Source organism: Symphalangus syndactylus, chromosome 10 (genome assembly GCF_028878055.3).
Source record: "Symphalangus syndactylus isolate Jambi chromosome 10, NHGRI_mSymSyn1-v2.1_pri, whole genome shotgun sequence".
In the NCBI taxonomy this organism is placed as follows: domain Eukaryota; kingdom Metazoa; phylum Chordata; class Mammalia; order Primates; family Hylobatidae; genus Symphalangus; species Symphalangus syndactylus.
The window spans coordinates 5,694,337-5,719,305 of record NC_072432.2 but is presented as its reverse complement, the minus strand read 5'-3'; the positions used below and the strand labels follow the sequence as shown (position 1 = coordinate 5,719,305).

General features: G+C 46.4%; 1 protein-coding gene across 8 annotated transcripts in view; it reads left to right on the top strand.

The window, feature by feature from the left end:
• The window catches only part of DIP2C (disco interacting protein 2 homolog C), a 404,917-nt gene that overhangs the window by 372,225 nt on the left and 7,723 nt on the right, over positions 1-24,969 (top strand). For all 8 annotated transcript variants that reach the window (XM_055296324.2, XM_055296321.2, XM_055296318.2 and 5 more), the window contains 3 exons: positions 18,509-18,566; positions 20,512-20,586; positions 23,652-23,826. In XM_055296324.2, coding sequence (XP_055152299.1) covers positions 18,509-18,566; positions 20,512-20,586; positions 23,652-23,826 — 308 coding nt within the window. The remainder of the gene's footprint in view (positions 1-18,508; positions 18,567-20,511; positions 20,587-23,651; positions 23,827-24,969) is intronic.

Below are 24,969 nucleotides of genomic sequence, written 5' to 3'. Positions count from 1 at the left end.
ATATTTCAGCAGGAGCTCTGGGGGTGCTCAGAACAGGGGCGGTAAAACCAGCCTTCCCAGGCACCTGAGAGGACAAAGTAAAGGAATGCTGTGAAGAGCCGGACTGCGGCAGATGCTGTTACTATGAGCTCTGGCAGCTGGATGGTGACAGAGGACTCACCTCTTCTGTTCCACTGGCCCAAGGCTGCTGACCACAGGGTGAGAAAGTCGAGAGTCCAAGGCCAGCAGTCGGGAGGCAGTGAAATGAGAGCCACTAAAAGCATTGACCCTATTTCTTTCTTGTTACTCTTCCTATAAAAATGGGACGGTGGTTTTCTCACTTGATCTGCATTAGGGTCTGTCACAGGATTAATTACTGTTCCTGTTGCTTTAATGGCACACTCACTTGCGAGCTCCAAGTCACCTGCCCAATTATCGTCTAATTACTCTGGAGAAAGTTAGCTTATTGGTATGCGCATGCAATCTCCTTGAGAGAGAATATGAACGTGCACATGCACAGGAAAGACGGCCTACAGAGGAAGACCACCATCGTGAAAGTCAGTTGTCAAACAGCTGTATTAGCCATTTCTGCTTGGTTTTCTGCCTGTTTCTGATGCCCTTTTTATTCTTGGAGCCATGGTGGGTGGGACCTGCCTGCATCTGTGACAGGTCACCACGGAGAGCATTTCTGCATCACAGAGTGAGGAGACACACACTCCCTGCTTCTGGAACAGATTACAGTCCCACATGTGCAGGAAGGAAATGAAGAAATTGTGTTGAGACTATTTGAAAGTGACTGTTCATTTTTAAAATATTTGTTACAATGTAATTCATTTTAAATGAATTCATAAGTCTCTCAATGACTTCCAGTTTGGTCTTTCCATGATCGCTTGAGCTTTTCAGACTTTAGATAGGAAAAAAATATGCATATATATTTGTCTGCATTTGAAGATGGGGTTTTAAGGCTGGGAACAGGCTCACACCTGTAATCCCAGTGCTTTGGGAGGCCGAGGCAGGAGAATCACTGGAGCCCAAGAGTTTTGAGAACAGCCTGGGCAACATAGCAATACTCTATCTCTACAACATTTTTTAAAAATGAGCTAGGTGTGGTGGCATGTGCCTGTAGTCCTAACTACTCAAAAAGCTGAAGTGGGAGGACTGCTTGAGCCTAAGAGTTAGAGGCTACAGTGAGCCATGATCACACTGCTGCACTCCACCCTGGGCAATGGAGCAAGACCTTGTCTCAAAAGAAAAACAATTTTAGACATTTTTTAAATCTTAAGAACATTACATTGGTGTGAAGTCCTAGAATGAAAACTTTCTTAGCTTCCTCAGGGCTTGTAACCCGAAGTCATAACTAAAGGGTATTACCAGAAAAGCATAGATATTAAATTCCTACTCTGTGGTTAGCCCAAGTATCAAGATCCTGAGAGCAGGGGGCACAGAATAAAAGTGCATCAATAAATTTGAGACTTAGCAGCAGAATGGAGGGAGTGAAGATAGAGATAAAGACAAACAGCTTAACAGGAGCCTTTCACCCTATCAGGTCCTTGTGTGTGTGTCTCAGTGCATGTGTGAGTGTGCTGTGCATACATGCATGTGTGCGTTGCAAGTGTGTGAATAGTGTCTGCACACATGAATATGAGTTTGTACATGCGTGATCTTGCCTGTGTCATGTGTTGCGTGGGTGTGATGTGGGTACAAGTGCATATATGCATGAGAGTATGAATTTGTGCAAGTGTGTATATATATGCTGTTGTGTGTTACAAGTGTGCATGTGTGTGCAATACTGCATGTGTTTCAACTGCACATGCATGTGCATGAGTGTAGTGTGTGCTGCAAGTATAGACACGTGCGTGTGTGTGTCATGAGTGTGTTACAAGTATGTTGCAGTTGTGTGACTTTCAAATGTGTACAGATTTATGGCTTTGCACGTGTCGTGTGTGCATACAAATATGCAGCATATATTTGTGCACACGAGTACATTCAAGTATGAGTATGCACGTGTGTGTTGCATGGGTGGGTGCCTCTATGTGGTACAAGTATATGAGGGTTTGCAAGAATGCAAGTGCACTCCCATATGCATGTGTGTGCAAGTGTGAGTTTGCATGTGTGAGTGTAGTGTACTGTTTTGTGTGTAAGTATGTTACATGTGTACATGTGTGCATGCAGATGAGTGCGCTAGTGTGTGGGCTATGTGAGTATTGTGTGTGTGTTGCATGTGTGTGCATGTGCACATGCACACTGAGTCTTAGTATTGCCTTGTATTTTGTATGTGGAGTTGTGTTACAAGTACGCACACGTGCATGTATGTAGAAGAGTGTGTGCATTCGTGTGCATACATGCGTACATGAGAAGGATTTGCTGGGAGGGGGCCAGAGTTCTCCAGCTGGTCTTTAGTCCACTCATCATGGCCTGTGGTCTTAGCAGACTAAGAGCTGGGCTGTGTGTGGAGCTCGTGTCCCTTTACTGAATTAGTCATGTGCTGCATAGTGCCGTTTCTGTCAATGACAGACCACAGTGGTCCCCAAGACAGTGTCCCCTAAATGACAGTGGTTCCATAAGACTGTAATGAAGCTGAAAAATTCCTGTTAAATGGAGTTTATTGATGTTGTGGCCATCATAATGCAATGTGTTATGTGTTTGTGGCAATGCTAGTGTAAACCTGTGCTGCCAGTTGTATAAACGTATAGCATGTAGGATCATACACAGTACATGCATAATACTGGATTGTGATAATAGACACCTGTGTAACTGGTTTATGTACTTACCTTTAATGTCATTATCTTAGAGTATATTCTCTATACTTACAATAAAAAAGTTAACTGTAAGACAGCCTCAGCAGGTCCTTCAGGAGGAATCCAGCAGAAAGCATTGTTCCCACAGGAGATGACGGCTCTGTGCATGTCATTGCCCTAAAGACCTTCCAGCTGGACAAGATGTGGAGGTGGAAGGCAGTGATTTCGGTGATCCTGACCCCATGGAGGCCCAGATTAATGTGTGTCTGTGTATTAGTTTATAACAAAAAAAAATTAAAAAGTAAAAAACTTTTGGCCGGGTGCGGCAGCTCATGCCTATAATCCCAGCACTTTGGGAGGCCGAGGCGGGCGGATCACCTGAGGTCGGGAGTTCGAGACCAGCCTGACCAACATGGAGAAACCCCGTCTCTACTAAAAATACAAAATTACCCGGGCGTGGTGGCATATGCCTATAATCCCAGCTACTAGGGAGGCTGAGGCAGGAAAATCGCTTGAACCTGGGAAGCAGAGGTTGCGGTGAGCTGAGATCACACCACTGCACTCCAGCCTGGGCAACAAGAGTGAAACTCTGTCTCAAAAAAAAAAAAAAAAAGTAAAAAACTTTTAATACAAAACTTGATATAAGGATAAATTATTTTTGTACCGCTGTACAATATGTTTTAATCTGTTTTTATAAGTGAGTCAAAAAGCTTTAAGGAATTTACAACATAGAAAGTTACAGTAAATGTAGGTTAATTTATTTAACAAAGGAATTTTCTTATAGATTTAGTGTAGCTTATGAGTAGTGCTTATTAATCTACAGCCACATGCGGTGATGTCTTAGTTCACGAGTGTAGTGTTGATGAATCTACAGCCTCATGCGGTGATGTCTTAGCTCACGAGTAGTTTTAACGAAGTCTACAGCCGCATGCGTGTGATGTCTTAGCTTACGAATACAGTGTTTAAGAATCTACAGCCATGTGTGGTGATGTCTTAGCTCACGAGTACAGTGTTTACGAAGTCTACAGCCGCGTGCAGTGATGTCTTAGCTTACAAGTACGGTGTTTACGAATCTACAGACACGTGCGGTGTTGTCTTAGCTCACAAGTACAGTGTTCATGAAGTCTACAGCTGCGTGCAGTGATGTCTTAGCTTACGAGTACGGTGTTTACGAATCTACAGACGCGTGTGGTGTTGTCTTATCTCACGAGTACGGTGTTTACAAATCTACAGCCATGTGAGGTGATGTCTTAGCTTACAAGTACAGTGTTTACAAAGTCTACAGCCACGTGCAGTGATGTCGTAGCCCTTTGTGTGCACTTACCACTCACTCACCCAGAGCAGCTTCCAGTTCTAAAAGTTCTGTTTATGGGTAAGTTCCCTATATGGGTGCACCATTTTTTATCTTTTTACAGCATGTTTTACTGTGCCTTTTCTATGTTTAGATACACAAATACTGTTGTATTACAATTGTGTGTAGTCACATGTTGTCCAGGTGTGCAGCCTGGGAGCACTTGGCCGTACCATACAACATAGGAGCCTAGGAGACTACCCCATCCCGGTGTGTGTAGGTCCACTCTGTGGTGTTTGCATGATGACACAATGGACGGACAGCTCGTTTCTCAGGATGTCTCCTTGTTGTTAAGTGACATGACTGTACTTTTTACCTCCAGCTTCTCAGTGTTTCACATGATCCTCAGGTGACTGTCCCAGCAGTGTACCCAGGTGCCTCACCCTCATTCCCCTGTCCCTTGGGTACCAGAGCTGAGTCTCAGGGTTGTTTGTCTGGCTGCAATCAATTTAATAGGTGCTTGGATTAGGCTCAGGACCCATTGTCTGGCCTCAGATCTGTCGCTTTCTGGCCATGTGATCCTACACACATTGCCTTCTTGTATTTTACTTTCTCTGCCTGTGAAATGGCAGAAGCAGTGCCACTCCTAGAGTCATTAGGAGGATTCTTGGTATGTGTCAAGTGCTTGGGACAATGCTGGCCAGCTGTAAGTCTCAGTACAATTATCTGATATAGTTATGCCTTTACATGGATATACAATTATGTGTATGTACTCAGGCAAATGCCTTTTTTCTTATTAGTTTATAGTTGTTCCTTTATTTCTGCTCTGGCTGTCTTCAGGCATGAACCCAACTTGAGATGATCATTGGGTAAGGGACAGTAGGGCTTTCACAATTCCTTAAATAGAACTTGCAGTCTATTTGAAAACAGATGACAAACCAGTGGAGAAAACCGAATGAAAAATAAAAGAATTCACATTCACACCATGTCACTTGTGGTATTTGGACAGAATCTCCCATGAGGCTTTGCCATTCTCCTGGTGCCTGGTTTGCGCTGCTCCCACTTCTCTTGCTCCCCACTCTCCAAAAATCCCCTGGCCAGGTGTGTGTGGAAGGAAAGCAGTCATGGAGCACCGTGGCCAACCTCACAAGCGGTTCCCAGAGGCGGGCTCCCGGGTCCTGCCCCTCAAGGCGTGTTTTCAGCAGATGGAAGAGGCAGGCTTGTTGCCATATTTTTGTCTCTGCTTTTTTAGAATTACCATCCATATCCCAGAGAGACTGTGTCCATGTTTAAACTCATTATTATTTTTAGTCTTTACATCCCATTCTCTAATTTCTTCTTTCACTTTGCCATGTCAGTGTAACTTTAAACCTTTCAGGGCCTCAGTTTCTCCCCTAAATGAGACAATTAAGCAGCGAATAAGCAGTTCCCACCATGACCCGCTGCAGCTGCCTTTTCTCCTGACCCCCTCCACCTTCCCCAGACCCCAGCCCTCTACCATTAGCTTAAGGCCCTTGGGCTGACCAGCATCCCCTCCCTCTGACATCACCAGCGTTTCCTTGTCTCCGAAGTCGTCTATCTGCATGTAAACATGACGTGATAAATGCTGTCTAAAAACAAAAACCCTCCTTTGACCCTTTTCACCCGCGGCCACCCCACGGCCCTCTCCCCTGACAGCTGAACACCTCAGAGGATCTGGGTTCATCTCCTGCTGGCTCATGAGAGAGCCCCATGTCCCCAGGGTTCCCTGGTGGCACCTGGCAAGGCCACCTACGACCCCACCCTAATGTTCCACACTCAGTGCCGGTGGATGCTGCTGAGCCTACCCGCCTGCTGGAAACTCGCTCTTCTCTTTGGCTTTAGGGACTACACACTGATAGTTCTTTTGTTGTAATAAACAGAAAAGCTTATTTTTCTGTTTAATAAACAAAAGATGTCTTTTATGATTTTTCAACTCCTTTCTGTGGAGGAGTTGCCTGGCTGCTCAGGGTGAGTTCCGGTTTCTCCACACGCTCAGGGCCACGCCTGGCTCTGGTTTTTCCACACGCTCAGGGTCGCTCCCGGTACGGTTTCTCCACATGCTCAGGGCCGTGCCTGGGTTCCTTTTTTCTCCACACGCTCAGGACTGTGCCTGGATTCCGGTTTCTCCCCACGCTCAGGACTGTGCCTGGATTCCGGTTTCTCCACACGCTCAGGGTCGCTCCTGGTTCCGGTTTCTCCCCACGCTCAGGGCCGTGCCTGGTTCCGGTTTCTCCGCACACTCAGGGCCGTGCCTGGTTTCCGGTTTCTCCACACGCTCAGCACCGCTCCTGGTTCCGGTTTCTCCACACACTCAGGGCCGTGCCTGGTTCCGGTTTCTCCGCACACTCAGGGCCGTGCCTGGTTTCCGGTTTCTCCACACGCTCAGCACCGCTCCTGGTTCCGGTTTCTCCACACACTCAGGGCTGCTCCTGGTTCTGGTTTCTCCACACACTCGATATTGTCCTAATAAAACCTCTACTCTCCATCCTTCTTCCCTCGGCCCCTGGCACCCACCGTTCTACTTTGTCTATGAATTTGACTAGGTAGGTACCTCATATAAGTTGAGTCCTATGGTATTTGTCTTTTTGTGACTGGCTGATGTTACTTAGCATAATGTCCTCAAGGTTGATCGATGTTGTAGCATGTGTCAAAATCTTCCTTTTTAAGATTGAATATTTCCTTGTACATGTACACCACACTTGGCTCACCCGTTGTCTGCCGATGTTCACTTGGGTTGCTTCCACCTTTGGGCTGTTGTGACTGATGCTGCGGTGAACATGGGTTTACAGATACTGTTCAAGATCTGGTTTCAGTTCTTCTGGGTATATACTCAGAAGTGGAATTGCTGAACCATACAGTAGTTCCATTTTTGATTTCTGGAGGAACTGCCGTACTGTTTTCCACAGCTGCTGCATTGTTTTACCTTCCTGCCAGCAGTGCATGTGGGTCTGGTTTCTCCATGTGCTCACCAACAGTAGCTGTTTTCTATTTTTTTGAGAGTAGCCATCCTAATGGGTGTGAGATGGTATCTCGTTGTGGCTTTGGTGTGCGTTTTCCTCGTGATGGTCTCTTGTCGAACATCTTCTCATGCTCACTGGCTATTTGTATACCTTCTTTAGAGAAATGTCTATTCGAGTTTTTCCACACTTTTTAACTGGAGTGGTTTTTTTGTTTTGTTTGGTTTTGGGTTTTTTTTGGCTATTGAATTCTAAGAGTCCCTTACATACTCTGGATATTAGCCCCTTAACAGATATGTGATTTGTAAATCTTGCTCCCATTTCCTGGGTTGCGTTTTCACTCTGCTGATTCTGTTGATTGTGTCCTTTGATGAACAGAAGCTTTTAATTTTGATGTCCAGTTTATCCTCTTTGTTTTCTGCATATACTTTTGGCGTCATAGCCAAGAAATAAATGACACATCCAACACATGACTGTTCCTTTGTCTACAGTTTTATCTCTTACATTTATGTCATTGATCCACTTTGAGTTAAATAATTTTAAATATTTTTTAAAGGCAGGGACAGTATTCTTCAAAAATGTCAATGTCATAAAGATAAACAAGACTGGAAATCTTCCCAATTAAGGCAAGCTAAAGAAATGACAACAAAATACAACGCCTGATGCTAGGGTGAGCCCTGCACTCAAGGCAGAGCTGTGGGGACATTACTGGAGTAATGGGAAGAATTGGAAGAGAGGCTATGGATTAAATATTGGATCAATATTAAAATTACTGAAACTGATAACTGTTCTGTAAGTAAGGTAATATCCCTATTCTCAGGAGATCCACACTTAAATACTTAGGAGTAAAGGGGCCTTGATGTATTTAACTTACCCTCAAATGGTTCAGAAAAAACCGTGTGTGCACATTGTGTAAGATAGGGTGGGCAGTGCAAATTATAAAGCAGATGGAACATAATAGTAACAAGCAATGAACCTGGGTGTTACAAGTGTTCTTTATACTGTTTTCATTCTTGCAAGTTTACTATAATTTTGAAATTATTTTGAAAAAATTTTTAAACATGCTCATAAACATATCAAATCTAGAATTATTTTTCAGGTCTTTCTAGTCTTACTCAAAAAGGGAAAGTTGGTCCACATTAGTCAAGACTTCATGGTGGAAAGTGACAGAAACCAAGTTGGACCATTTCAGCAAGCGAAGATTGAGGTAGGAGAGAGGTGCCTGAGGAACTGGAGGGTTGGGTGGAGGTGCAGCCCAGTGACAGGGAGGGTCTGGAAGCAAAGCCCAGAAGACCCTCAGGAGTCCCCTTGTCACCTTGCTTCTCTGCCCTGTGCACACTTCTGTGCAGACGGATCAGCTCTCTGTGCTCATTACACCTGGGAGAATGCTGCAGCCCCATGGTCATTAGACCTCATCTGTCAGATGTCTGCCCATCACAAGCTACTGGGCATGGGGCATGGGCTTGGTCACCCAGAGGCAGGAGGCTGTGCCTTCCATGAGGCCAGCAGTCTCACATCTCAAAAGCCAAGAAGAGAGCACACACCCTCTCCTTACTGGCATGGGCTGTGCAAAGCCATGCCTCCAGAGAGGGCATGTGGAAGGGACGGGGAAAACCTGCAAATGTGACCCAGCTAAGTGCGAGGTCACCGTCAGTGATGAGCAGGGGGGCTTTGATGTGATGCCATGGGAAGGGCGCTCATCTCTGAGGCCTTTCTCCAAAACACCTGTGATCCATGTCTACCCATGAAAAATGTTAGACAAGTCCCAACCAAAGGGCAGTCTACAAAACACCTCACCAGTCCCCTTAAAATCGTCAAGGTCAGCAAAACAGGGACATTTCTGAGAGACTGTCACAGCCCATAGGAGCCCAAGGAGACGTGACAGCCAATTGTCATGTGGAATCCCGGGTAGGATCCTGGGACAGGAAAGGGATATTGGGGGAAATGAGGAAGCCTGAGTAAAGGACAGATTTCAATCGTCTCAGTGTTGACTCACTAACTCTAAGTAATGTCAGATATGTGCGTATTCTGAGACTGGGGTGTATTGTAGGGCAATGTGGGAGCTCTACCATCTGCTCAATTTTTCTTATATCTGAAACTCCTAAAAAGTGTATTTTTAACTTTTTTTTAATTAACACATAATTGTACAACTCATAGGGTATATAGTGATGTTTCAATATATACAACACGTAGTTAGCAGATCGGGATATTAGATCAGGAATGTGCATCATTTCTTTGGAAATGTTTGGTATCTTCCTCCTAGCTATTTAAATAATAAATTACTGTTAGTTATATTCATCCTGTGGTGGTACAGAACACTGGAACGTATTCCTCCCATCCAGCTGTGATGTTGTTTCCTTTAACAAATCTCTCCCCATCCCTCCCTTCCCAGCCTCCAGTATGCCCTGTTCTACTTTGCACTTCTATGAAATCATCTTTCTTTAGCTTCCACATATGAGTGAGAACGCGTAGTATTTAACTGTCTATTCCTGGCTTATTTCACTTTATTTAATGTCCTGTGCTTCTGTCCATCTTGCTGCAGATGACAGGATTTCATTCTCTGTTATGGCTGAATCCTATTCAGTGTTACATACCACACCTTCCATATCCATTCATCTGCTGTTGGACTCCTGGATGGATTCATATCTTGGCTATTGTGAATCTGGCTGCAGTAAACAGGAGTGCAGATGTCTCTCCAGTACACTGATGATTTCCTTTCCTTTGGATAAACGCCCAGTAGTGGGATTGTTGGATCATATGATCGTTCTATTCGTAGTTTGGTATGTGTGTGTGTATGTGGTGGGGCGGGGCAGAGGGTTGTTTTGTTTTGTTTTTGAGACAGTCTAACTCTGTCACCCAGGCTGGAGTGTGGTGGCACGATCTCGGCTCACTGCAACCTCCGCCTCCCCAGTTCAAGCCATTCTCCTGCCTCAGCCTCCTGAGTAGCTGGGACTACAGGAACGTGCTACTACACCCAGCTAATTTTTTTATTATTATTATTATACTTTAAGTTTTAGGGTACATGTGCACAACGTGCAGGTTTGTTACATATGTATACATTGGTGTGCTGCACCCATTAACTCGTCATTTACATTAGGTATATCTCCTAATGCCATCCCTCCCCCCTCCCCCCACCCCACGACAGGTGCTGGAGTGTGATGTTACCCTTCCTGTGTCCAAGTGTTCTCATTGTTCAACTCCCACCTATGAGTGAGAACACGCAGTGTTTGGTTTTCTGTCCTTGTGATAGTTTGCTGAGAATGATGGTTTCCAGCTTCATCCATGTCCCTACGAAGGACATGAACTCATCCTTTTTTATGGCTGCATAGTATTCCATGGTGTATATGTGCCACATCTTCTTAATCCAGTCTATCATTAATGGGCATTTGGGTTGGTTCCAAGTCTTTGCTTTTGTGAATAGTGCTGCAGTGAACATATGTGTGCATGTGTCTTTATAGCAGCATGATTTATAATCCTTTGGGTATATACCCAGTAATGGGATGGCTGTGTCAAATGGTATTTCTAGTTCTAGATCCTTGAGGAATTGCCACACTGTCTTCCACAATGGTTGAACTACTTTACAGTCCCACCAACAGTGTAAAAGTGTTCCTATTTCTCCATATCCTCTCCAGCACCTGTTGTTTCCTGACTTTTTAATGATCACCATTCTAACTGGTGTGAGATGATATCTCATTGTGGTTTTGATTTGCATTTCTCTGATTACACCTTATACAAAAATTAATTCAGGATGGATTAAAGACTTAAATGTTAGACCTAAAACCATAAAAACCCTAGAAGAAAACCTAGGCAATACCATTCAGGACATAGGCATGGGCAAGGACTTCATGTCTAAAACACCAAAAGCAATGGCAACAAAAGCCAAAATTGGCAAATGGGATCTAATTAAACTAAAGAGCTTCTGCACAGCAAAGAAACTACCATCAGAGTGAACAGGCAACCTACAGAATGGGAGAAAATTTTTGCAATCTATCCATCTGACAATGGGCTAATACCCAGAATCTACAAAGAACTTAAACAACTTTACAAGAAAAAATCAAACAACCCCATCAAAAAGTGGGCGAAGGATATGAACAGACACTTCTCAAAAGAAGACATTTATGCAGGCAACAGACACATGAAAAAATGCTCATCATCACGCCCAGCTAATTTTTGTATTTTTTTAGTAGAGATGGGATTTCACCATATAGGCCAGGCTGGTCTCAAACTCCTCACCTTGTGATCAGCCCACCTCGGCCTCCCAAGGGTATGTGTGTTTTAAGGAGCCTTCATACTGCTCTCCATAGTGGCTGTATTAGTTTACATTCCTACCAACAGTGTTATAAGAGTCCCCCTCTCTCTGTGTCCTCACCAGCATTTGATGTTTTTTGTCATTTTGATAATAGCCATCTTAACTGGAGTGAGACGATACCTCATTGTGGTTTTGACTTCTACCTCCCTAGTAACAATAATTGTAAGCGGCTGAGCGGTCCTTGCTGCTGCTCTGCCTGCGGAGTAGCCGTTCTTTTATTTCTTTACTTTCCTAATAAACTTGCTTTCACTTAAAAAAAAAAAAAAAAAAAAAAAGACTTCCACTTCTCTGATGATTTGTGATGTTGAGCATTTTTCATGTATTTTCTGGCCATTTATGTTTTTTGAGAAATGTGTGTTTGGATCATTTGCCCATTTTTTAATCAGTTTTTTTTGTTTGTTTTTTGGCTTTTTTTTTGTGTGTGTGCTATTGAGATGTTTGAGTTCCTTATATAGCCTGAATATTAATCCCCTGTCTGGTGAGTAGTTTGCAAATGTATTCTTTTATTCTGTAGGTTGTTTTTTCACTTTGTTTCCTTTGCTGTGCAGAAGCTTTTAAGTTATGTATAATCCAATTTGCTTATTTTTGCTTTTGTGGCCTGTGCTTTTGAGGTCTTATTCAGTAAGTATTTTTTTAAAACTTAAGGAGTTCCCAAAAATAAAAAGTTTTTTTTAATTCGATGCAAATGAATGTCATGAAAACCTTATGAATGGACATAAAGTGATAAACAATTTATCCCACTCCTTGCAACAGAAATGTTGATGCATTTTTTTTCTTTTTCTTTTCTTTTTTTTTTTTTTAGATGGGGTATCACTCTGTCACCCAGGCCGGAGTGCAGTGGCATGATCACAGCTCACTGTGAACTCTGCCTCACAAACTCAATCGATCCTCCCACCTCAGCCTCCCAAGTAGTTGGGACTACAGGTGCACACCACCACACCTTGCTCATTTTTGCATTTTTTGTAGAGACGGGGTCTCGCCACATTGCCTAGGCTGGTCTCAAACTCCTGGGCTTAAGTAATCCTCCTGCCTCAGCCTCAGCCTCAGCCTCCCAAAGTGCTAAGGTTACATGCGTGAGCCACTGCACCCAGCATACTGATGCACCCAGCATACTGATGCACCCAGCATACTGATGCACCCAGCATACTGATGCATGTGATTAGGGTCTTTGGTAGCAGGGGTCTGTGCTCAGGATTAGCATTCCGAAATCGAGCACTTCTGAACTTGGAACCCGTCTGGCCTTGGAAGAAGATGGAAGAGGGCAGTTTGGGCTGCAAGGTCAGCTCAATCCACACCTCCAAATGGTGTCTTTTATGGGAAGAAAACACAGAGCTCTCTTCCACCCGAGGGAGAGGAAAGGATGGACGGAAGAGTTTGGATTGGAGGGGGTTACGTTTATAATTTTATAAATGAAAAAAGTATACAAAGTATGCTTTGGTACTTCATTTGTGCAGTGCGGTTAGGTTAGATGAAAACATTCCTCTGTTTTCTCTCGTTGCTCATTTTTAGGGTGATTGGTATCTGTTTCTGGACTTCCCTGATCCAGATCTGCTTGACCTTAGCCTTTTGTGGTGGCCACCGTGGGCCGTCTCATGTGGTCATCTAGCTTTTGTTAGGGCTTGAGTCCCGGGAGGACCTCCTGTAGAAATAATAGTGCATTTGTTTTTGGTTTTGTTTGTGGTTTTGGGTGTGTGAACATGATGCCTATTTTTTTTTTTTTTTTTTTTTTTTTTTTTTTTTTGAGACAGAGTCTCGCTGTGTCACCCAGGCACCCAGGCTAGAGTGCAGTGGCGCAATCCCGGATGCCTATTATTTTTAAGCACTGTTGTTGTTCCTTGTGATTTTAATGCTCTTATGTGCTTCACTGGTTGCAAAGGAAATGGCAAGATATTAAAATCCCAACTTGACAGTAACACTTGCCTCATCCTCTGTGTACCTTAGCTGCCAGGAAGCTGCAGACTAGACTCAGTCACAGCATCTCTGTTAATTAACTCAAAGTTTTTGAATATTTAATTTCCCCTCTATCTTTGGGGATTTTTAAAAGCTTATTATTCAGATGGTCTTATATATTGGGTATTTTAAATGCTTCAAATTAATTTTGGAAGAAGGTTTAGTTTAAAATATTAAGTAAAAGTTTTGGTTGTTTTTTCAGTGGCACATTCATAAATGCCATCCTCAAACGGTGAGCGTGGCTGTGCCGCAGCTCTGCTTTCTATGACTGGGTTACCCTGTGTCCTGTTTGCTCCCCTTGAAATGCCACAGAGTTGGCACTGAGGACAGCACCAGCTCCGTCTGCATCTGGTCTGTCACGCCGGTTTTTGAGATTGAAGGTGCAGAGGATGCTGGACCCTTCAGGTCATGAGTGACCAGGCCAGTGCTGAGCAGTGGTGTGGGTGGGCAGGGTGGGCTCCCAGTGGGTGCTCTGCTGACATCTGCATCAGGTGCCCCACCCCAGGGCATTGGTCAGGGGCTCTGGCTGCACTGGTCTGAAGCAGTCGTCTTTCTGGCAGGGGCAGTGCTGCCATATGCCGGCGCACTTCTGTTGGGGTAGAGAATGCTATTTGTTTCTTGGTTGTTATGACGTCTCCAGAGCTGGGGTGCTGATGGATGCTCTGCCAGCCAGCGGGTCTGCCAGGGGGTGGTGGTCCTGGGCAGAGGGCAGGTGTGCTCATCCCCCTTTGCATGGCTCAGACAAGGCTCCTTGCCCCTGGGTGAGAATCTCAGTTGGAGGAAGAAAGAGTTCCTTTTGTAGCTTTGTGGGGAAGGATTAGTGAGAAGTTCAACCATGGCTCTCCTTAGACAAATGATGAAAAATGTAGTTATCTCAGCAGCACCTTCCCACCCCTTCCCAGGAGGCCAGGCATGTGATGCCAGGAGGCACGAATGAAGAATGAAGACCTCACAGACCTCTTGTGACAGCCATGCATTTGTTCCCCACTCAGTTGCACGGCGCTGTCAGGGCTTCAGCCTTCCGAGGCGTCGCTTCTAGCGAAACAGGTTGCTAAGTTTGAGTCCATTTGAGGGCAGTTCAAGGACAGGGCAAGTTAGAGGCTAGTGGCAAGTTCCCTCATGTCAACTCTCTATCTCTGCTTTTCTAGCAAAAGTCTGAACTTCAAGTCCACTTGACAGCGTAGGATGAAAAGACAGTTTATTCCCCGCAAGTCCAAGATTTATACTGGAGTCAAGAAGAAATAAGGGGTGAGACAGAGGCCAGGCTGGAAGAGTTTATTCAGACACACAGTTAAATTGTAACCTTGATGTGAAAGTAGGTGCACTGTTTAAAACCGACTTTCACCTAGGGAAGGGTGTCAGCAGTAATGGTTCGTGGAGCCAATTTGGTCAGCAATAATGCACGTTGGAGGCAGCAACAAAAGTGGCACAAAGTTCCGGATCTGGAGCTGACAGGTTTCCTCAGCCCTGAGTTGTCTAAAGCTGACTTTGCAGCATGACCTGAGTGGCAGGTGCTCTCACAGAAGGTGAGCTCTGCTGGACGCCAGCCTCGGCACGATGGCTCTTGGAAGATGAGAGTCTTCCTACAGCATCACTTGGTCCTTTCGGTGGTTCAGTCCCACTTCCCGCAGGAGAGGGCCAGCCTGGCTGAGCCTGTATTCCTCCCTCCCTCATGGAGTCCTCCTGCTCCACGTTGGCTCCCGGAGTCCACAGACCTCTGCATCTCCCTCTAGCGCCCCACCTCTCGTGTGCCAGGCAACGCCTTGGTTCTAACCTTACAACCTGGTTCTAACCGAGAAGTGTTAATAACCACAGCTACTTATAACTCACACACCACAAGCACTTCAGATTCATAGCTCATTTAATTTGCCCAAACCTGGTGATGTCTGCATACGATTCCCAGTTTGAGAAAGTCGGCACCGAGCGGCACAGTTTGACCCGGGTCTTAACTCAGCCCACTCTGTAACTGTGGAGAACACTACTTTTGAGAACAGCCAAGATCACCTGGTTTCATTTCTATGAGTTCTTTGCACATGGAGGGAATCAGCCCTCTGATGTGTATGTTACAAATATATCTCCTAGTTCTTTAGGAAGACATCTCTTCTGCCCTTAGATAAGGGGTAGCTTTTTTCCTCTCTTGGCTGTGTGGATATTGTTCCCCTTGGTGTAGAAGAAGGAATTCCTGTGTGGCACTTGCTAGCAGGATATTTAGCTTTTTCATCCAGCACCGACCTGAGTGATTTAGCACCCTGTGTCTGTTTTCATACGAAACACACCTTTTTCACATGAACCAGAGAGGGAATTCTTGATGATCTTCCATGTTTTCAACACTTCAGACAAGGTTCTCAGCTGAGATTCCGCCTTGCTTCGCTTCCTGAGGCTGAGGGTCAATATGGGGGCAGAGGCTGGAGAGAGTGAAGGACATATGGCCGGAGGGTGAGGCGCTGGCCAGCACACACCTGCTCGGAGCCTCACCTGTCTTGTTTTCCTCCGTGCCCCCTTAGGGGCTGGGCACAGGCCAAGGCAAAAACCCACAGGATGGAGATAAGGAAGATCTGGGAATGCTGCACAGCCTGGGTCCTGCCTGGCGGAGCCCTGGGGCATTTGCCCATCACTTTTATAACTGCAGAGCCTTGTTTCCTGAGTGACCCCCTTACCCTGTCTGAAGTCATCCCTGTAGCAACAGCTCCCAGAGCTGCCGGGTGCATCTGACTCCGGCCAGCGACAGGATCCCGAACGTCCTAAAGTAGACATGACTGAGGATTGGGCGCAGAAATGGAGATGGTGTGTCCCCAACAGCCCTCAGTTTTGGCTGAGTTTCACTCCCTGGCTGGTCACCTGGCCTGTGTAGGATGCTGAGGTGGGGGCATCTGACCCCCCTCTCCTCGCCATCTCCAGGTGCGCCTTTCTCGCCACTGCCCCGGCCAGCGTGGCCTGGCTTCTCTACTGCCGTCTTCATCTGTGGCGGATGAGCCCACGGTTCGCCGGCTTTTGACTCCACTTGGCCGCTCAGATCAGGGCGCATCCGCGGGCCTCCTGGCACGGAGGAAGGAGTCAGCATCATTGTCCTGGCATGGCCACGTCCTGCCAACATCCCAAGTATGTGGGTGCTGCCTCTGGTTGTGAGCTTCTCCGTGGTCAGTGTCCAGAGGAGAGCACGTTTGTGTTGCACCACAAATTCTAGGTATTCTCATGGCAAGCCCTGAATTAGCATAATGCTACTTGGCTCCTAAAAGTTCTTTAGTTTCTTGCAGTTCTGTGTTAAAACAGCCAGTAAGGCATTTTTGGAGGTTAGCGTCATCAAGCCTATTGGCGTGTTCCATAAGAGCTTGAATCGTGTGAGCTGTTTGGCAGCCCTCATCAGCTGTTGGCATCAAGGTTTCCCTTTAAGATAGACACCACAGAGTTAATGGTTATCATCTGATCTGAAATGGCTCCAGTAAGTCCTTCTCCCTCATCAGACTCCTGCTGATGCACCACAGGCGCCCTCCCCAGCGTCTCTTCTCCATTCTCCTGCAGAAGAGAAAGTGCTGCCAGCCTTCCCTGTTTCTGCCACAGATGATCCTCCCCGGCACAGGCTGCTTCTGTCTGCAGCAACCGGAGAAGGCACACCAGGCTGGATGGGAGGAATTGTCCTGTGGCCTCAGTCACTGAGGCTGCAGACAGCCCTAGGTCTGGCAGGAGCCGTGCAACCGGTCAAGGCCCTGTCAAGCCCTTCGTGCTGCTCCCTGGTTTATTGACACCACATGTCTGGCACATGGAGGACGCCAGGCCAGTGCCACCTTCCACACTGTTGGGTGCCTCCCCCTGTGGGGGCAGGAACACCCCCATGCCCAGAGGGGTGCGCACCCTCCGTGGCCTCCCTCATGCCATGCAGAGGGCTGTGGTGGACTGGTCCCTCAGGGCCCTGTGACACTCAGCCTTCTTTCTTGGTACCTCCTGCCCCTTCCCTACCCTTCACCCTCCTTCTTTGGTACATCTGTCAGTTACAGAGGAAGACTGCCATGTCGAGTGCCTAAGAGTGGGTCCCTGGTGTGTTTCAAATCTCAGTGAGGGCTGGGCATGGTGGCTACACCTGTAATCTCGGTGCTTTCGGAGGCTGAGACAGGAGGATCACCTGAGACCAAGAGCTTGAGACCAGCCTGAGCAACATAGTGAGATCTCCTCACTACAAAAACGTAAAAGTTAGCCAGATGTGGTAGTACACACCTGTAGCCCCAGCAACTCAGGAGGTTGAGGTGGGAGGATTGCTTGAGGCCAGGCGGTCAAGGCTGCGATGAGCCATGATTGTGCCGCTGTACTCCAGCTTGAGTGACAGAGTGAGACCATGTCTCTTTAAAAAAACAAACAACACATCAGTGGGGGATGGTAGGAAGGGTGTCTCAGGAGCCCACAGGCCCCCTGCCCGCAGCCTGTCCCCAGGTGGGAGGCATGTCCTCCTGTGATTCGCTGTCTTCAAGCCTTCAAGCACTTTCTCCTTTGCTTTATTTTGTTTAAATAAGAATTGCCCCTTAGGTGAATGAAGAGTGTCATGGTCCACTAGGCACCTGGTAAAAATGCAAAACCAGTAGTGAAGGCCTCAAAATAAAGAAATAATGCGCCTGGGAGGACCGTTAGTGAAGCTCTGGTTGTGGCCCACTGCAATGTCCTTGGCAGTGCTTAAGATTAAATTATCATTACGTATTCTTTGAAGTAAAAGAGTTTCTTTTCTGAGTACCTTTGCCGCCAGGGCCTGGCAATTCTCTCTGCTCCTGTGGCCGCGATGCACGTGCTATTTTGGGAGGGCTCTTGGCCACTGCACACCTGGCCCTGCCTTCGGTGCACACGCCGTCTTGGGAGGGCTCTCAGCCGCTGCACACTTGGCCCTGCCTTCCACCTGCAGGACAGCCGTCGGTGCTTGAGGACCAGGCGACACGGTCGTAGGTGACCCGCAGCTCTTTCAAGGAAACTCTGTAATCCGTGTTCTTTTCCTTTTCTGAAAATGCTAAGTAGACTCATGGTTACTTTCAGCTCAGAGTCATTTTTCCAGTTATTTTGCAGGTTTGAGAGATGTGGCTTCATCTGCCTTCTCTGTGGCCCTCACTTCGGGTTCAGTTTCCTCTGCCGCTGGGCTGCTCTTCCTGCAGCTTCTGTCTCTGCCATCGGATGATGCTCAGAATCAACTTTCCCGGACAGCTGCCGGGCTCGTGACCTCATGTGAATTGGTAAAGGGGAAAACTGGACAGAAAACACATCTAGGAATATTTTCTCTTTCTGTTTGCAGAGTCCGCTTAGTGGAAAGAGGATCCCCTCATAGCCTGCCCCTGATGGAATCGGGAAAGGTAAGTATTATAGGAAGAAGCATGCGTTTCTGTATCCGTTTGCTTCTGAGTGTATGGGCTTTGAAGTTTTAAGAAATGTATTTTTTAGAATGTTTTTTCCAAAAAGCTTTCTTGAAAGTAACATGTCAGTGAGTATAGAAACTCAAAATAACAGTGTTTTAAACAAGTTAGACTTTTTTCCTCAGGTAAAAGTTAGGAAATAGGCATCTCCTCCTCCATGAAGCCAGCACAGGCCCTGGTGCCTTCAGCCTCGTTCTGTGCATTGGAGCCCAATTCCCAGGGGCACCTCAGGAGCTGAAGCAGCTGCTTCTGCTCCAGCCATCATTTCCACGTTCCAGCCAGCAGGAGGAGAAACAGAAAAAGAAGAGAACAAAGCATGCAGACCGTAGAGAAGGCTCCCAAGCTGTCCTACACTGAAATTCCATTGATCAGAATGTGGTCACATGGCCACACCTAGCTAAAGGTTGGGAACTATTGAGATACCAATTCTGAATATCTAAAGGCCTACCTAAAAATCAGGGTATCTATTACTATGAAAGTAGAAAAGAATGGTTATCAAGAGACAACTAGTAGTTTCTGCCACAGTGGATGTGTTTTTTGTTTGTTTGTTTTTTAACTAGAACTAAAGGGCAAGAAACATATTTAAACACCTAAATGAAGACTCTTTTTTTTTTTTCTTCCGTTTTAGCCCCAGTTGTCAGATTCCTTCTCCATTGACATAATTCTAAAAGCATCTCATGTTGCTTCTATTATAAAATTGCCTGCATGGCTGCAAGTTAGAATTCTTCACAGAGTTGGCTCCAACAGTAGGAATGTGCTCACCGTCCATCCTAACAGTCTGGCGGACCATAGTCAGCAGCAGAAACCAGGGCCCTGAAATCTCACTTCAGACTTAAGTGAGATTTAACAGTGTGACTGTTCCAAGACGTTCTGTGTTTTTACCATAAAATGTTTTGCCTTTATCTCAATCATAAATGTTAGATGAGTTGATCTGAGACAGGCTATATTCAGGATTTCCAGAATAAACTTTTGATTCCTTATATAAGTGGTATCAGTGGAATGTGAGATATTTCTAAGCTAAACTTTAAGAAGGAAATTCTGGCCAGAGCCAGTGTCTCATGCCTGTAATCCCAGCACATTGTGGGGCTGAGGCTGGAGGGTTGCTTAAGGCTACAGTAAGCTGTGATCATGCTACTCCAGCCTGGGTGACAGAGCTAGACCCTGTCTCAAAAAAAAAAAGGAAATGCTTAGTACTGACATCCATTACAGTGAAAGATGTTTACCTGCAGGAAAAAGTTCCCCAGTGTCTCGAGTTGAAAATTTGGTGGAGATGAGCTGGAGATCCACACGGATGTTCTAACGAAAACCCACAGACTTCACTAGCAGTTGACATACAATCTTTCCCTTCTGGCACCACCAAAGCAGCTGCCTACTATATCGTTTTGCCAAAAGCATTTTGGGTTGTCTTCGAGTCCATGCTTACCCCTGAAAATGTCACTCTGTGACTCCCCCCTCCCTTCAGCGATTACTGCAAGCATCACCCCCATCCATGCGTGTGCCATGATGTGAGATGTAATATTAAATCTATGTAAATATCTTAAATAACTTCATTGAAACAACTGAAAATTCCCATTTTGCAAGGTCAGGCTGTGTTAAACATTATATCATTTACCATGTTTTTGTTCAAACATTATTTTCATGATTTTCAATAGATTTCTTTTAGCTTTATTGAGGTATGACTGACAATCAAAATGTTTAATTTTAAGGTCACCATAGCAGCATACTATATTGTAACAATTACAGTGAGAATGCGGTTGTGAGGCTGTGGTTGTATAATGGGTCATAACTATGTGGCATTGGCATAAAGACAAGATTGAGGTTGGCTGGTGTGTAGTCTCTCCCTGTATTCCTGCCATTGACAAAAGACTTTTCCTCTCCCAAATAGATACTTCCAGGGGTTCGGATTATAATTGCCAACCCAGAAACAAAAGGACCGCTGGGGGACTCACACCTTGGAGAGGTGAGTTGAGTGTCCTCCGAGATCCAGGTGACTTTTCTGTTATATATCCTTGGCTTGCCCTGACACCGTCAGAACTGCTCACATGCCCTCGATCTGCCACACACCGGTTTGAGTTGAGTGAGTTATGACTGCCTGGGAAATAGCGTGAGGTAAGCTTTATGGTTCAAATGAGTCCGTGAAAGTGGCACTTCCTTAGGGAAGTATAATAGATTCTCCTCAAATAATTCCGAAAAGATTTAAACACATAATGTGTATGGACTGCGTTTCTTTATTTCTTAGCTCTTGAGTTTGCTTTCCACATTCCTGCTTTTATACTGAGAAGTCCTTCACCAGGAGAACGGCAGAGACCTCCACAGGGAGTAATGTGCAAACAACAGCATCAGGACACGGTAGCCATCATTTCAGATCAGAAGGCAAACAGTGGAACTTCACACCTTTGCCTCATTGTATTCAGGATGAGCCCACCCTGGCTGGTTCTTAACTCCCTGCCACCGTGCCCCTCTGCGCGCGCTGCTGGCGGGAGGCAGCTAGAGAAAGATGCCTCGTGGAGCTGCATGGCCTTGCTCTCCACTCTTGACGCCTCATCTCAAGCAGGCCCTGGCATTGCTGGGCGTCCCCAGTCTGAGGCCGTGTGTCTCCTGCATCCTCCTTCTGCCCCATTCTTCTCTCTGGCGATGAGCTTGCTGCTTCTACGAGGAAGCAGAGGGTACTGGAGAAGAGTGTGTCTAGAGCCAGCCTTCTCCCACGGTGGCAGCACACGTGCCCTCCCTCTGGTTACCCCAGGCCTGCCGTGCCATTGGACAAAGCCCTGTGTCCAGCCAAGGACACCCTCACTCCCCTTATCACCTGTCCTGTCTCATTAGGCCCCTCCCTTCCTGAATGGCTCCCAGCAGCACATGTGGGAGACGTGCTAAGAACTGGCATCTTCTTATAAACAGCACTAGCCGCCCTCCTCAGCCCCGGCCGCATCCCCGGCACATGCAAGAACACGTTTCTACACGTACGTGGGTGAACACCTGACCAGTGAGCAAGTCCTCACCAGTTCCCACGTCCCACCTTGCTTTGCTTCTTGGGCCTTGTTGTTTTTTTTTTTGGCCCCTCACTTGACCTGTCTCAATCATGTGAAAGATGAGAACTGCGAAGATAAAATTCTGCACAGCTCTCACTTAGGAGTTTCCTTTAAATGCGTTCCTAGAAGCAAAGCTGGAAGCAGAGCCTGCTTCTCCGGCACCTGGAGGGGGTCCTCACAGGTGCTGCCCCAGACGTATGCTGGGCCAAGGTCAGAATTCTCTTTCCTCTGAGGGTGGCTAGAACTGGCGAGATTTCCAGGGTGACTTTCTTATTAAGAATGTGTGTTTTTTCCGCTTTATGAGGTTAATTGAGAAAGTTTTTTTTTTTTTTTTTTGAGATGGAGTCTCACTCTGTCACCCAGGCTGGGGTGCAGTGGCGCAACCTCGGCTCACTGCAAGCTCCGCCTCCCGGGTTCACGCCATTCTCCTGCCTCAGCCTCTCCGAGTAGCTGGGACTACAGGCGCCCGCCACCATGCCCGGCTAATTTTTTGTATTTTTAGTAGAGACGGGGTTTCACCGTGGTCTCGATCTCCTGACCTTGTGATCTGCCCACCTCGGCCTCCCAAAGTGCTGGGATTACAAGCGTGAACCACCGCGCCTGGCGGATTAAGGAATGCACTGTGATGCTTTGATACATATACATATTATGAAACAGTTACCACGACCGAGTTCTGTTATCCATCACCTCACATTTTGTGTGTGTGTGATGAGAACAGTTAGGATCTATTCTGTTATCAAATTTCAGTTAAATGATATAGTATTATTAACTGTAGTCACCACACTACATTTTCTCCCCAGAACCTGTCCGCCTCTAACTGAAGGTTTGCACCTTTGCACGTCATCTCCCCCTTGCCACTCTGAAGCCCCTGGTAACCACTGTTTACCCTCCGCTTCTGTGAATTCAGCTTTTTAGATTCCACATGAGTGAGGTGGTGCAGTATTTGTCCTTCTCTGTTCTGGCTTCTCACTCAGCATAACGTCTTCCAGGTTCATCCATGCTGTTGCAAATGGCAGGATTTCCTCCTTTTTTATGACTCAGTAATATTCATTTGCCTTAATGAGAATTTTCTTTGTGTTAGGGAACAGAGGACAGCTGTCATTTCCCTGATCTGATGGTGCACTGTCTCTCTCAGTTTCACTTTTTCATTTGTTTGGCAGGCAGTGAGTGCCTGCTGTATGTGAGGCACTGCTGTGGGGACGTGGGTGCAGTACTAAACCAGTTTCTGACTTCCTGGAACTTGACCACTTTTCATTGTCAGTAACATAATGGAAACAGCCAAGCCCAGAATGTCTCCACAGCAAACACTCCAGAGTCTACAAGGCCCTGCCTCTCCTGACCCTTGCTGTGTGGGCATCTGTGGAACTTCACTGGTTTTGCTTTTATCCAGCCCTGTCCATGGTTCTGCGTAATCCACGTGGCTATTGCTTTGACTCACCATATCAGTCCTTGCTTGCCTATTTCCCCAAATGTGAGACATCAGGCATTTTTGTTTCCGTTTTTTGGTGTTATGTGCCTTCCTCCCTTAGGTTTTGTTTTTTTGTGTGTTGTTGTTTTATTGCAATATGTGTCCAAAAGTATTAGCTAACCAGGTGAAATGAGAAAAGAAATCTTAAAGCTTTTCAGCATTGTTCTTGCTCTTTAGAAACAGTCATTTGTTAAAGTATAAGGAATCTAGTATGACTTTGTTCATTTGATGTGTATATTTTTAAAAGCTAGTTGTTAAATCTTCAACTAATCTGCTTTAATACATTTCCCCGTAGGGGGATGGCTTGGCTGGTTGCTTGGCCACAAACTTGGTAGACTGCCTTTATTTCAGTATCCTCTGTGTGTCTCTCCAGAAACCCAGATGAGATTAACATCATCTTGGTTATTCAGTCCAAGGAAACTTTTACCATCACTGAATATAATTTATTGAATTGTCAAAGTAGTTGTAGCCTCATTTCCCTGGAGATAAAATAATGTCGCCCACAGTGACATTTCCCTCCGTTTGCAGATTTGGGTTCACAGTGCCCACAATGCGAGCGGTTATTTTACGATTTACGGAGACGAATCCCTCCAGTCAGACCACTTCAACTCAAGACTAAGTTTTGGAGACACGCAGACCATCTGGGCACGCACAGGCTACTTGGGGTTCCTGCGGAGAACTGAGCTCACAGATGCAAATGGAGGTGAGAGTCCAGGCTGGCTGGCCCCCCACACAGATGGGCAGAGAGGTTAGGCTCCCCTAGATACAGAAGCCTTTCCCAAGGTTTACCGCAGCCAAACCCAGGAGGACACGTGTGCTAGCTGCAACCCAGTGTGAAAAGAGCCGAGTTTAAGAGCAAGAGGAAGGCAAAATGCAAATGTGTCCAACAAGCTGAGCTGTGCATCACTTACCTTGTCCTGTCCTGAGAACCAAGTGCTGACTGAAAACCGGGGAGAGGCGCGGCTGCTGAGCACGGGCTGCAGTGTCGCCCACAGCAAAGTGCCCAGAGTCTCAGCCCACAGAGTCTCCTCAGCAAGCCTGAAGGCTGCCTGCTCCCACGGGGTCCATCTGAGACAGAAGCTGTCCCAGCGGCTGCAGGAATGTGCGTGCTGCTGCTTCCAGGACTGGGTCTGCCCCTGTCTGGGAAGAGGAGGCCGTGGGGCTCTGGGGCCCTGGTGGCCGGCCGTCTCTGCCCATGCGTTCATCAGGGTGCAGGGCCTGGTGCTGCTGATGCTGGTGCCTGGTGTGGAGCGGCCAGGTGGACAGCATTGCCTTTGCCCCATCAGAGGAGAGCGGGGTGAAGCCAGGGGTATTTCATGACGCAGAGGTGTAAAAGTACACTCGCATGGTGAATTCTTTGCTTATTCCAGAATCCTTTCTCACCTCCTTAGTTCTGCTAAAAATAGAGGCAGGACTTGGCTGTTTCACAGCAATGGCAGTTGAGGTTCCTGATGAGATCTTGACTCACCAAAACCCCAGGGAGATGAGTTTCTAGACATCAGTAAGGCTTCCTTACTTACCTCTCTAACATACCTACGATGGCCTGGCCCAATGGGCTACATTTACGAATCATACAAAAATATCCTGGCCTGACATTTGCATTGTGGGAAATTATAGACTAGTTTTAGGGTGCTGTCTGAGGTTCCTGGAAGCTGCAAAAGCTGGTGGCAATTTATAATCCTAGAGAAAGGCCAGGAAAGCCACGTCCTGCTGAGTCCTGGGAGCAGGGATACCCTGAAGGACGTGTCCCTGCCATGGGAGAAGAGGCAAAGCTGCTGTAGGGGCAGAGGCCGAGTCAATATCTCCATCTTTCTTTGTCTGATTTAAATTAGAAAGTTCTTACCTC